This window comes from Nannobrachium achirus (assembly GCF_963921795.1).
Source record: "Nannobrachium achirus genome assembly, chromosome: 12".
Lineage (NCBI taxonomy): Eukaryota > Metazoa > Chordata > Actinopteri > Myctophiformes > Myctophidae > Nannobrachium > Nannobrachium achirus.
The window spans coordinates 58,524,265-58,536,240 of NC_137832.1; the positions used below are offsets into that span (position 1 = coordinate 58,524,265).

General features: G+C 40.4%; 2 protein-coding genes across 2 annotated transcripts; one reads left to right on the forward strand and one right to left on the reverse strand.

Annotated features, from left to right (window-relative positions):
• The first annotated feature begins 322 nt into the window (after positions 1 to 322).
• Positions 323 to 2,079, forward strand: LOC308296227 (C-X-C motif chemokine 11-1-like). Its single transcript, XM_080739410.1, has 4 exons — positions 323 to 418; positions 733 to 856; positions 964 to 1,044; positions 1,637 to 2,079. Exons 1-4 carry the CDS (start codon positions 352 to 354, stop codon positions 1,641 to 1,643), a joined length of 279 nt encoding a protein of 92 aa, XP_080595536.1. The 5' UTR covers positions 323 to 351; the 3' UTR covers positions 1,644 to 2,079.
• A 3,398-nt stretch (positions 2,080 to 5,477) lies between these two features.
• Positions 5,478 to 7,339, reverse strand: LOC308295135 (C-X-C motif chemokine 11-1-like). The gene is made up of 4 exons (XM_080738120.1): positions 7,231 to 7,339; positions 6,780 to 6,903; positions 6,596 to 6,673; positions 5,478 to 5,945 (listed from the first exon to the last, which is right to left on the reverse strand). The coding sequence occupies exons 1-4, from the start codon at positions 7,295 to 7,297 to the stop codon at positions 5,783 to 5,785; spliced, it is 432 nt and encodes a 143-aa protein (XP_080594246.1). The 5' UTR covers positions 7,298 to 7,339; the 3' UTR covers positions 5,478 to 5,782.
• Positions 7,340 to 11,976: the final 4,637 nt, after the last annotated feature.

An 11,976-nucleotide genomic window follows, 5' to 3' on the forward strand; every position in this document is an offset into this window, starting at 1 on the left:
CAGACAAGTATAGTTAAATCCTGATATGTGACTTTGAAATAAAGCTCCTTAATTGGTCTGGCAGTGATTTGCACTTCCCTCGCTTGCACAGCATGCTTGTTCAAACACGAGCCAACAGAGAACAGAGCGATTCTTCCTCAGCAGAGTGATTCTAGGAAAGTGAAACCAATAGAAGAATGTAATGAGGAGTTGCAGATGTCCGGTGACGCAGGCCTGGACTGCAGCCAAGAGGGGGGAGTGTATGGGGGTGGCGGGGGCGTCTCTGACATAAATATGAGAGCTCTCCTCCATTCATCACAGACTCAACAGAAGTAACCAGCAAAGCACTTGAAGAAGCTTCTTCTCTCCATCATGTCCATCATCATGAAATCCGCTGTCGTCACCTTTCTCATCTGCCTGCTTGCTCTTCATGTAGAAGGTAATGTTGCTTTTACACTACATTGTTGCACATCAATTGTTGCATAATACCAGCCACAGTTATGGTTAGATTGAATTGGAAATCATGGATTTAGCAATTCTGTCATACATTTGTTATAGTATTAGATTCTTACTGTGTAATTACTAATTTCTAATATCCTGTGTTGCTCTGTTGGTTAAATTCTGGGGTTATTTATTTGCTTTAATGTGACTGCTGATGCAATTTGTTAACAGTGTTTTTTAAACACAGTTGTAATATCTAATTATATTTGCATGCCACTATCATACTAACAGTCTTGTCCCTTCATTCAACAGGTCAACATGGCAACAAACGTTCCTGCCAATGTTTAGGTAAAGGAATCGACCAGATGAACCCAAAACTCATCAAAGGGTTCCAGGTGTATGAAGCCAGTGCCTTGTGTCCTCGCAGAGAGATTATGTAAGTAACAATGTTGTAAACACTATGCAAGTCATATGATCGATGCCTGTTCATTTTACACACTGTTCTCTATCACCTGTCACTAATGTTATTTCATCCATCTCCAGTGTGGAAACAGCAAAGGGCAAGAAATGCTTGAATCCAGAGTCAAGATTGGGAAACTTTATCTACAAGAAACACCAAAACAAGTAAGATCAACACCAACATCAACATTAAACGGACTGAAATGCTCTAAAAGAATATCAGTGTTGGGAAAAGTACTCAAATGTTTTACTTAAGTAAAAGTATCAATACTGCAATATAGAAACCACTCTGTTACAATCATCAAAATGTACTTGATGTAGCAAAATTAAAAGTACTCATTATGCAGAATATCCCATTTCAAAATTTCAAATGTATTTTTTGGTTAGCAACGCATAGTGAGCTGGTAGATCTGCTATTTTTAAATGGCTGAAATGTAAAGGATTGAAGTGGTTGTGTGTTTTGTAATAATAATCGAAATCTACAAAGTAATTTGTAACTAATATTTTCATATAATTGTAGTGGAGTAAAAGTACAATATTTGCCTCTGATATGTATGGAGTAGAAGTAAAAGTATTGGAAAATACTCCAGTAAAGTAAAAGTATCTCAAAACTATACTTAAGTACAGTACTTGTGTTACTTTACACAACTGAAGAATATTATAAACCAATATGGAAATCAATATTTACTCCTGATTAAGACGAAACAATACTCCAAGACTGATGTGTGTTTTTCTTTCTTTCTTTCTTTTCTTTCAGGAATTAAATTAAACCTTAGGTGAAACCAACGCCACCTTTCTCCACCACCTCTACTACGCTGACCTCAACATCCTCTGTCCCTGTGACATCATCACCTGTCCCTGTGACATCATCACCTGTCCACATGACCTCAACCACCCTGTGAGTTCTGCTGTGATGAAAAGGAAATGAAGAACAACATGGCAGAACCTTGACCATTAACACTGTGATGAAGATGATGAACAATATGACCATAAACACTGTGATGAAGATGAATAATATGACCATAAACACTGTGATGAAGATGATGAACAATATGACCATGAACACTGTGATGAAGATGACCAACACTGTGACACTGCAGGGAAAGTCTTTACATGAGTAAACAGTATATAGCTCCGGACTTTCTTTAATGTCAAAGTAAACACGTTGGGCTGTACAAAATTATTTATGTCGTTATAGAACTGCCTCTCAATGACCTGTAAATAGTAAATGTAAATAAGTTGTACTTATGCTGTTACTATGTATTTCCTATTTAATAATCAAAATATGATATTTTACTTACTGTACTTTGATTGTTGAACAATAAACCAAACTATACACTATTACCACTCCTACTTTTCATTACATCCTGGGAAAGTATAGATTATCTAGCCTGTAGATCTGATCTGATATGATCTGATATGATATGATATGATATGATATGATATATGATATGATATAGTACTTTATTGTCAGTTCACACTGAAATTTGTCTTGCGACACAGCAGCCATGTATGCTAAACATATATACAAAAATTTGACACAAGGGGACAAAAACAAGACAGGTTTACATACATCAAACATATAATTTTCCAAATGTCTGTCTGTCTGTCTGTCTGTCTGTCTGTCTGTCTGTCTGTCTGTCTGTCTGTCTGTCTGTCTGTCTGTCTGAGTGAGTGTCTGTCACAGCGTTTCTCCTCAGTGGCTGGAGCAATTGATCTGAAATCGCATCACCATTAGCATATGAACACACCTAACATAACTGTGAAGCCCGTTTGTCACTTTCACAAATCATATGCTGTATATTAGCATTTTTATGGTGTATCTATATCTATTCTGCATCTAGCTTGAGGCATATCTATTCTGCATCTAGCATGAGGCAACATGTTTAACCAGCTCTGTGTGTGTGTGTGTGTGTGTGTGTGTGTGTGTGTGTGTGTGTGTGTGTGTGTGTGTGTGTGTGTGTGTGTGTGTGTGTGTGTGTGTGCGGGCGGGCGGGCGGGCGGGGGGGGGTCTGTTGTCTGGCCCTGTTTACAGATTTTGTCCAAAAATCATGCAGTTCGGTACACAGTATCTCTGTAGCCATTAAACAAAACGGGTATCTTATATATACATTCCTCTAAGAGCCGCATCCCACTTCCAAGCCCATTCACGCCCCCTTTACATCGACTTCAACTCATAGGCAGAGCATACGGTGTTGGTAGAACGTAAGGAATACCGCCCATAACTCTATCATTGGCCCCCCGTTGCCATGGTGACCGCCGTCCATTGGCTCGTATTCCCAGCTATGGGACCGGCGGATCCAATTTCAACCGAGGGGGGCGTAGCCAGAACACACACACACACACACACACACACACACACAAAAATAGCTAATAGTTAGCTCACAACTTTCCACTTTTCTCTTTCACCTCAATCTCAGTAACATCCGTATACACCACGTCATCGCATCAACTTTTTTTTTCCCATTTTTTTTTTCTCAAACATTTTTTTTTCTCAAAAAAAATATTTTTCTCAAAAATTTAAAAAAAAAAAATTCTCAAAAAAAATTCTTTTCTCAAAATTTTTAATTTTTTTTTCTCAAAATGTTTTTTTTCTCAAAAAAAACATATTTGGCCATTACACACACCACACTGCCGCAACATGGCGGTGAGGGCCGCGCAGCGGCCTGAACTCTAGACTTTTGCGGCCCGAAGGGCCCCAACTTCTAGTTTCTTACATTGATGCTCCTACATATTGCAAGCACCTGTTAAAGTTACTTTCCATCCCTCATATACTGTGTGCACAGTGCACATCCCATAACCCACACACTGCACATCATTTCAGAGCTCATATCTTTGAACGGGTAAGGACTAGTATGGATAATACAGACAAGAGCAATGTCCACCGCTAAGCCTACCTATGGCCAAACTCCTGATTAAGCCTTAAAGTCGACTGATGGACAAAGGACCTTTTTAGTCTGACCTTGTTATCTGTTTTTGAAAAATCATGAAAATGTGAAAATCTTTGACTATATATTTTTGATATTGAATATATCTTTTTTTAATAACATTTGTAACTCAAATATTTGCTTCTGATACATAATATTTAGGCCAAATATATAATTCTAAGGGTCCTTCCTTGACATGAAAAATGTTGAGAACCACTGATGTAGAAACATGCGTTTTTCAAAAATGTTATCAGGTCAAAAATATTCAAAGACTTGCACAAATGTTCACTATTTTTCAGAAATAGCAGATCTACAAGCTCGCAGCGAGGCACTTGGTGCCGTGCTGTGAGCTTGGATATCTGCTATCTGCTATATCTGCTGCAGGGGTTCTCAAACCTTCATGTCAAGCACCCAGTAAAGTTGCCCGAGTGGCCAAGGCTCCAAGAACAGTCCAAGATGGTCTTTTAGGGTTTTTATTTCTCCCAAACACAGTCAATGCAATGCAGCTTTAAAGTGCTTGCAGGTCAAAAAACATAACGGTCAAAAATATGGTAAATAAATAAATACTAAGGCAAACACTAATAAAACAATTCCCATCTGGATAAAAGCTCTCTTCAGGATAAACCCTGATCACAGCTCTCCCTCAGGGATGTTTCTGTGTTCCTTCCCACCTTCAACCAACCTGTCTGTCCCTGCAGCCTCCTTTTAAATAGGGAGTGGATCATACCACAGGAGTCCAGGACACAGCCCATTAGTAACAATACTTCCATATAATACTTCCATAACTAACCCACAGCTAAGAGTAACCTAAACATACTCAATGATGCGTTACAATTAAGCACTTGGGTGAACTTCAAATGAATGACCGTTAAAGTACAAACACATAAAGCATAGTGACACCCCTCTCCTCTTCAACACTTGGCACCTTCCTATTAAACAAGGATTGCCACCAGCCATACAGGAGAGACAATTAACAAAAAATCAGTGCATACTATACAGTTTAATACACCAAGTTTAAAACCATTAGTAGGACTACTTGCATATTATAGGAAGCAGTCAGTTGTGTGTGTATATCATAGAGTATATATATATATATAAGGTAGGGGACGGGCACGGCTGGCCCGTGACAGACCCCTAGAATTATATGTATTTGGACGCCAATCCCCGTCTCAAAATACGGTATTATGTATCAGCCAGGGACCCCCCAGAAGCAAATATTTGAGTTACAAATGTTCACTTCAAAGATTTGCAAAGATTTTCATGATTTTTCAAAAATAGCAGATCTACAATCTTGCAGCGTGGCACTCGGTGCCGCACTATGAGCTTGTATATCTGCTATTTTTCAATAGCTAAAGTATAAAATAATTCCAGGTCTAAATGGGTTCATTTCAAAAATACAACTGCAGTGAATGAATTCCACACTACTACTGTATACTGGCCATATTAACCCTGTTGTCCTGCCATGATTGGTCCCCAGGGCGGACTTTAGTCTGGAGTAGATAATCTACTCTTTCCCAGGATGTAAAGAAAAGTAGGAGTGGTAATAGTGTATAGTTTGATTTATTGTTAAACAATTAGTCAAAGTACAGTAAGTCAAATATCATATGTGCTTATTATATAAAAATAATACATAGTAACAAAACACATCTTATCTACATATATTTACAGGTCATTGAGAGACAGTTTAATATTGACATAAATAATAACAGCCCAACTTGTTTACTTTGACATTAAAGAAAGTCTGGAGCTTCTGTTTACTCAAGTAAAGACTTTCCCTGCAGTGTCACAATGTTGGTCATCTTCATCACAGTGTTCATGGCCATATTGTTCATCATCTTCATCACAGTGTTCATGGTCATATTGTTCATCATCTTCATCACAGTGTTTATGGTCATATTGTTCATCATCTTCATCACAGTGTTTATGGTCAAGGTTCTGCCATGTTGTTCTTCATTTCCTCTTCGTCACAGCAGAACTCACAGGGTGGTTGAGGTCATGAGGTCCGGGGATGAGGTCATGTGGACAGAGGATGATGTCATGTGGACAGGTGATGATGTCACAGGGACAGAGGATGTTGAGGTTAGCGTAGTAGAGGTGGTGGAAGGTGGCGTTGGTTTCACCTCAGTTTTAATTTCATTCCTGAAAGAAAAGAAAGAAAGAAAGAAAAAACAACAACATCAGTCTTGGAGTATTGTTTTGTCTGAGTAAATATTAATTCCCATATTGGTTTATAATATTCTTCAGTTGTGTAAAGTAACTAAGTACATTCACTTAAGTACTGTACTTGTGTTGAGGCTTTACTGGAGTATTTTCCAATACTTTTACTTCCACTCCACTACATATCAGAGGCAAATATTGCGCTTTTACTTCACTACAATTATATGAAAACTGTAGTTACAGATTACTTTTTAGATATTTATTATTATTACAAAACATACATTAACCGCTTACAATCCTATACATTTCGGCCATTTGAAAATAGATGTTCTACAAGCACACAATGTGTTGCAATGCATTATGAGCTTTTAGTTCTGCTATTTTCTAAAGATTCTTATACAAATTTTGAAATGGGACATATTCTGCATAATGAGTCCTTTTAATTTTGGTATGTTAAGTACATTTTGATACAATACTTTTGTACATATTGAATTCCTGACTTTTACTTGTAACAGAGTATTTCTATATTGCAGTATTGATGCTTCTACCTAAGTAAAACATTTGAGTACTTTTCCCAACACTGATATTCTTTTAGTGCATTTCAGTCAGTTTAATGTTGATGTTGATCTTACTTTTGGTGTTTCTTGTAGATGAAGTTTCCCAATCTTGACTCTGGATTCAAGCATCTCTTGCCCTTTGCAGTTTCCACACTGGAGATAGATGAAATAACATTAGTGACAGGTGATAGAGAACAGTGTGTAAAATGAACAGCATTGATCATATGACTTGCATAGTGTTTACAACATTGGTACTTACACAATCTCCCTGCGAGGACATGAGGCACTGGCTTCATACACCCAGAATCCTCGGATGAGTTTTGGGTTCATCTGGTCGATTGCTTTACCTAAACATTTGCAGGAAAGTCTGTTGCCATGTTGACCTGTTGAATGAAGGCACAAATACACTGTTAGTATGACAGTGGCATGCATATAATAATGAGATATTAAAACTGTGTTTTAAAACCACTGTTGACAAACTGCATCAGCAGTCAAATTAAAGCAAATAAATAACCCCAGAATTAAACCACCAGAGAAACACAGGATATTAGAAATATGGCACAGTAAAAATCTAATACTTTAACAAATGTATGACAGAATTTCTAAATCCATGATTTCCAATTCAATCTAACCATAACTGTGGCTGGTATTAGGCAAGGCAACTTGATGTGCAAGAATGTAGTGTAAATGTAGTGTAAAATCAACATTACCTTCTACATGAAGAGCAAGCAGGCCGATGAGAATGGTGACGGCAGCTGATTTCACGATGATGGACATGATGGAGAGAAGAAGCTTCTTCAAGTGTTCTTTCTGCTGGTTTCCTCTGTTGATTCTGTGATGAATGGAGGAGAACTCTCATATTTATGCTCAAACTTCAAAGAAGCCCCCGCCGCCCCCATACACTCCCCCTCTTGGCTGCCGTCCAGTCCAACCTTGCGTCACTGGACATCCACAGCTCATTCCTCTTTTGCTTTCACTTTCCTAGAATCACTCTGCTGAGGAAGAATCGCTCTGGCTCATGTTTGAACAAGCATGCTGTAAAGTGAGGGAAGAGCTAATCGCTGTTAGACCAAGGAGCATTATTTCAAAGTCACGTGTTATCTTATCAGGATTTAACAATACTTGTCTGACTGTATCTCTTGCACTCAAATGTCATCCTATATAAATGGGGGGTTAACTCTTATATTGTAATGTGTATACATGCCATTTCAAGCATTTAGACACAGTATAATAGTGGTTCTCAAACTTTTCAGGCCAAAATAATCATATTTGAACCCTGACGAGCACGAGTTGAGGCATTACATTTTGTATAACACGGTTCTATTGTGAAAATTGCAGATCTACATGCTCACAACGCCTCGCAACGCGAGGCGTTGTGAGCATGTAGATCGGCTTTTTTCACAATTTCTGCCTCTGATATTTGACAATTTGGCCAATGTTTAATTTGTCATTTTAGAGGTATTAACTAAAAAGTCCTGAAACAGTCCTTAAAATGTGCAGTTACCCTCTATATACACTTACACGTTATGTTGGTTTGTTTACTGTTGAGTGAGGAAACAATGTTGCACAATAAGTTAATCATCTGGCGACCCCCCAAAATTATTTGGGAACCCGCCCTGGGGGTCCCGACCCACAGGTTGGGAACCACTACATTATAAAGAGCAATGCCACAGCAGAGACCCCCCCCCCCCCCCCTTACACTGTCTGATAAGAAATCACGTGATCTCCCCCCCAGGCTGTCAGTGAAAGTGCATGGCGCTGTGACAACTAACGCCTGCTGCTCCTGTTCATTGGTTTCACTTCCATAAATATGGAAATTCCTCACAGCAGCAGACAAACAACTGGGGTTTTTCCCCGGGTCTGAGAGTTCAATAAGATGGACCATTTCTTTAAAATAAAACTCTAATATGCCCAATATCACTGAAGCATGTCTGCTGTAACATATTTATTTGAGATTCATAGTTTTATTGCTTTCCACAGGGTCGGTACATAGTATAGGCCTGTATGTTTGGACAGAAACAGCAGCACAGCAGATGTATGTAATAATATACCTATGATTGGTGTGTAAAATATTATTTACACAAGACCACTCAAAACAAGGATTTATTATAGAGAAATGTCAACCTTCTGAAGTCAGAGTTGCTTGAATTCCAGTGGAAACTTTCCGCAGTCAGTTGGGGTGCTATGGCATCTGCATGCTATTTTACACAATATATTTTTTAGATGGATCTGTTGATGTGTTACAACATGAGGGCCAAACAATTATCAATACCAGTCAAACCTCAGTCTAAAATCAAACAGAATCAATCAATTAGAGACATATAGCCATAATAACATTAAGTTAATGCGATGAGCTCAGTGACCTTGTAGACCACACAACATATACTGTATATATATTATGCAAAATACGATAAGGGTATCGCAACTGGCCCACCTTTACAGGAACTCGCCCCTGCACCATCTGTGAGCCAGTGGCATCGCTCTCTCCATCTCTCCTTCCCTCAAGGCTCCGGCGGGACTCTGCATGGCAGGGGCGTCCTCCTCCCTGAGCCAAGACTAAGCTTGACCGCATACCACAACAATTAATGTGGTGTGAATGTGGAATTGGTTTAGGGTAGCGTGGTTTTAGTGTGCTGCAGTGGGTTAGGTCTTAGGTGTAATGTGGTTTGGTTAGGTGTGGTTTGGTGTAAGGTGGTTTTTGGTTTAGTGTGACATGGTGTGGTTTGGACTGATCATTGTTCCAGCATGGTAAAAAAGCAGAAATGCGAAGTCCAGCAACAAGTAACGATCAAAAGCAGGCAGGCAGTTCAACACAGGCACACACATCCAATATAGTGAGCTATTGCATTCACTGAACTAATGGTGAATCCAAAATCCAAAGCAGGCAAATGTTGAAACCATAGGCAAGTAAGCTTAATCTGCTCACTCGCCAGCACATACAGTAGTACAGTACAGAACAGCAGTGGTTCTCAACGTGTGGGTCAGGACTCCCCAGGCCGCACTTTGGACACTCCTGAATTTGAGGTTAAATGTGAACACTAGGGCAGGGGTCTTCAACGTTTTCAGGCCAAGGACCCCTTAGCTGAGAGGGAGAAAAAGCAGGGACCCCCACTACATATTGTATACAATTGTTTTGCAGATTTTCATCAACTTGTTTGACAGTGCCCAGGTAGCTCAGTCAGTAGAGCTCTCGCCTTTGTACCGCCAGGTCATGGGTTCGATTCCGGGCACCGCCAACTCAGCGTATGAGTAGCACGGTTTGGCAAGTCGTGTGGCAAGTACTGGGTGCTGATGGTAGGTGTGGCGCTCCACCTCAGCAGTCCATCTCCCAAGGGTCTAGCACATTGTAAGGGGGACAGACTCCCGTGTGTTACCGGCTGATACCGACAATAAGCCACTCCTGACCTACTTGTTTGACAGCAATGTCATCAGTATGTTAATGTGTTTTTTCTTTTCTTTTCAGACATTTAACACGTTGATACTTACGTAGGTCTGTATTTGGTCTGATCTTTTTCTTTTACCTCTACACCAAACGTATTTGCTAAAAATAGCAGATCTACAAGCTCTCAACGCCTCGCAGCGCGAGGCATTGATACTTGTAGATCTGATATTTTTGGCTAAAGTTCTCCCCAGAATAGGGATGTGAGGGTTCAAGTTGTTCATTCAAAAGAATTATCCTATCACACAAAGATTTGGCGGCCCCCGTGTAGTAACTCTGAGGACCCCCTAGGGGTCCCAGACCCCCTGTTGAAGACCCCTGCACTAGGGGGTGCATGCCCATTGCCCATTGCCGCCCCCTGATGCCCCGAACGACGCCCCTGCAGCAACGTGACACAGAGAACCTCCCTATCCACTAAGTGTTCATACACAGGAAGCATGAGTTCAGGAATTGCCAAAGGAAGTCGTCTTGCCCAAATAAGGGCAGCCACAGACTCGCCCTGTCTGGTTGGGAGGGGCTGAGCCAACAGTAGTAGTACTCAAGTGAAAGAGTGACGCTAATGACACGTGTTTGGATGTGTGGGAATTCCACCATGCAGTGGTGTAAAGTAACTAAGTACATGTACTCAAGTGATTACTACTACTACCACTACAATTATATAATTGTAAAAAACTAAAAAAAAAACGTAGTTACTAGTTTCTTTGTAGCGACGCGTTGTGAGCTTGTAGATCCGCTATTTTCAAAGGATCTTCTACATTTGGAATTAATTGCAGTGTTTCTCAAAGTGGTTTCCAGGGACTCTGTTGGTTCCTTTTAGAGGGGTCTAAATTGAAATTTAGAACTGTATTTAGTTACAACTACTTTAGATTTTAGGTTGGTTTCTGTTGGGGGGTTTTGGCTGGCACTACATTGTTATCACCTCTGGCTCAGTTGATTGGCTGTGCTCACCACTTGTCACTCCCCCTACTATGCATCTCAACATGCATTTAAGGGCAGACAGTGGCCACACACAGACACTCATGGATCAGAAAGGAACAATGGAGCACACAGCTTGATGGAACTCAACAGGGAGAGGCTCAGGTAGACACTTTGAAATTTAGAACTGTATTTAGTTACAACTACTTTAGATTTTAGGTTGGTTTCTGTTGGGGGGTTTTGGCTGGCACTACATTGTTATCACCTCTGGCTCAGTTGATTGGCTGTGCTCACCACTTGTCACTCCCCCTACTATGCATCTCAACATGCATTTAAGGGCAGACAGTGGCCACACACAGACACTCATGGATCAGAAAGGAACAATGGAGCACACAGCTTGATGGAACTCAACAGGGAGAGACTCAGGTAGACACTTTGAAATTTAGAACTGTATTTAGTTACAACTACTTTAGATTTTAGGTTGGTTTCTGTTGGGGGGTTTTGGCTGGCACTACATTGTTATCACCTCTGGCTCAGTTGATTGGCTGTGCTCACCACTTGTCACTCCCCCTACTATGCATCTCAACATGCATTTAAGGGCAGACAGTGGCCACACACAGACACTCATGGATCAGAAAGGAACAATGGAGCACACAGCTTGATGGAACTCAACAGGGAGAGGCTCAGGTAGACACTTTGAAATTTAGAACTGTATTTAGTTACAACTACTTTAGATTTTAGGTTGGTTTCTGTTGGGGGGTTTTGGCTGGCACTACATTGTTATCACCTCTGGCTCAGTTGATTGGCTGTGCTCACCACTTGTCACTCCCCCTACTATGCATCTCAACATGCATTTAAGGGCAGACAGTGGCCACACACAGACACTCATGGATCAGAAAGGAACAATGGAGCACACAGCTTGATGGAACTCAACAGGGAGAGGCTCAGGTAGACACTTCGAAACTTTAGAACTGTATTTAGTTACAACTACTTTAGAATTAGAACCATTCAGTGAGTTAAAACATCAGCATGTGCACCATTCAGATCCGGCAATCTGAGCTATCAGTCGGGGCGGGTGGGGCTCTTAGCCATGGTAGGCAAC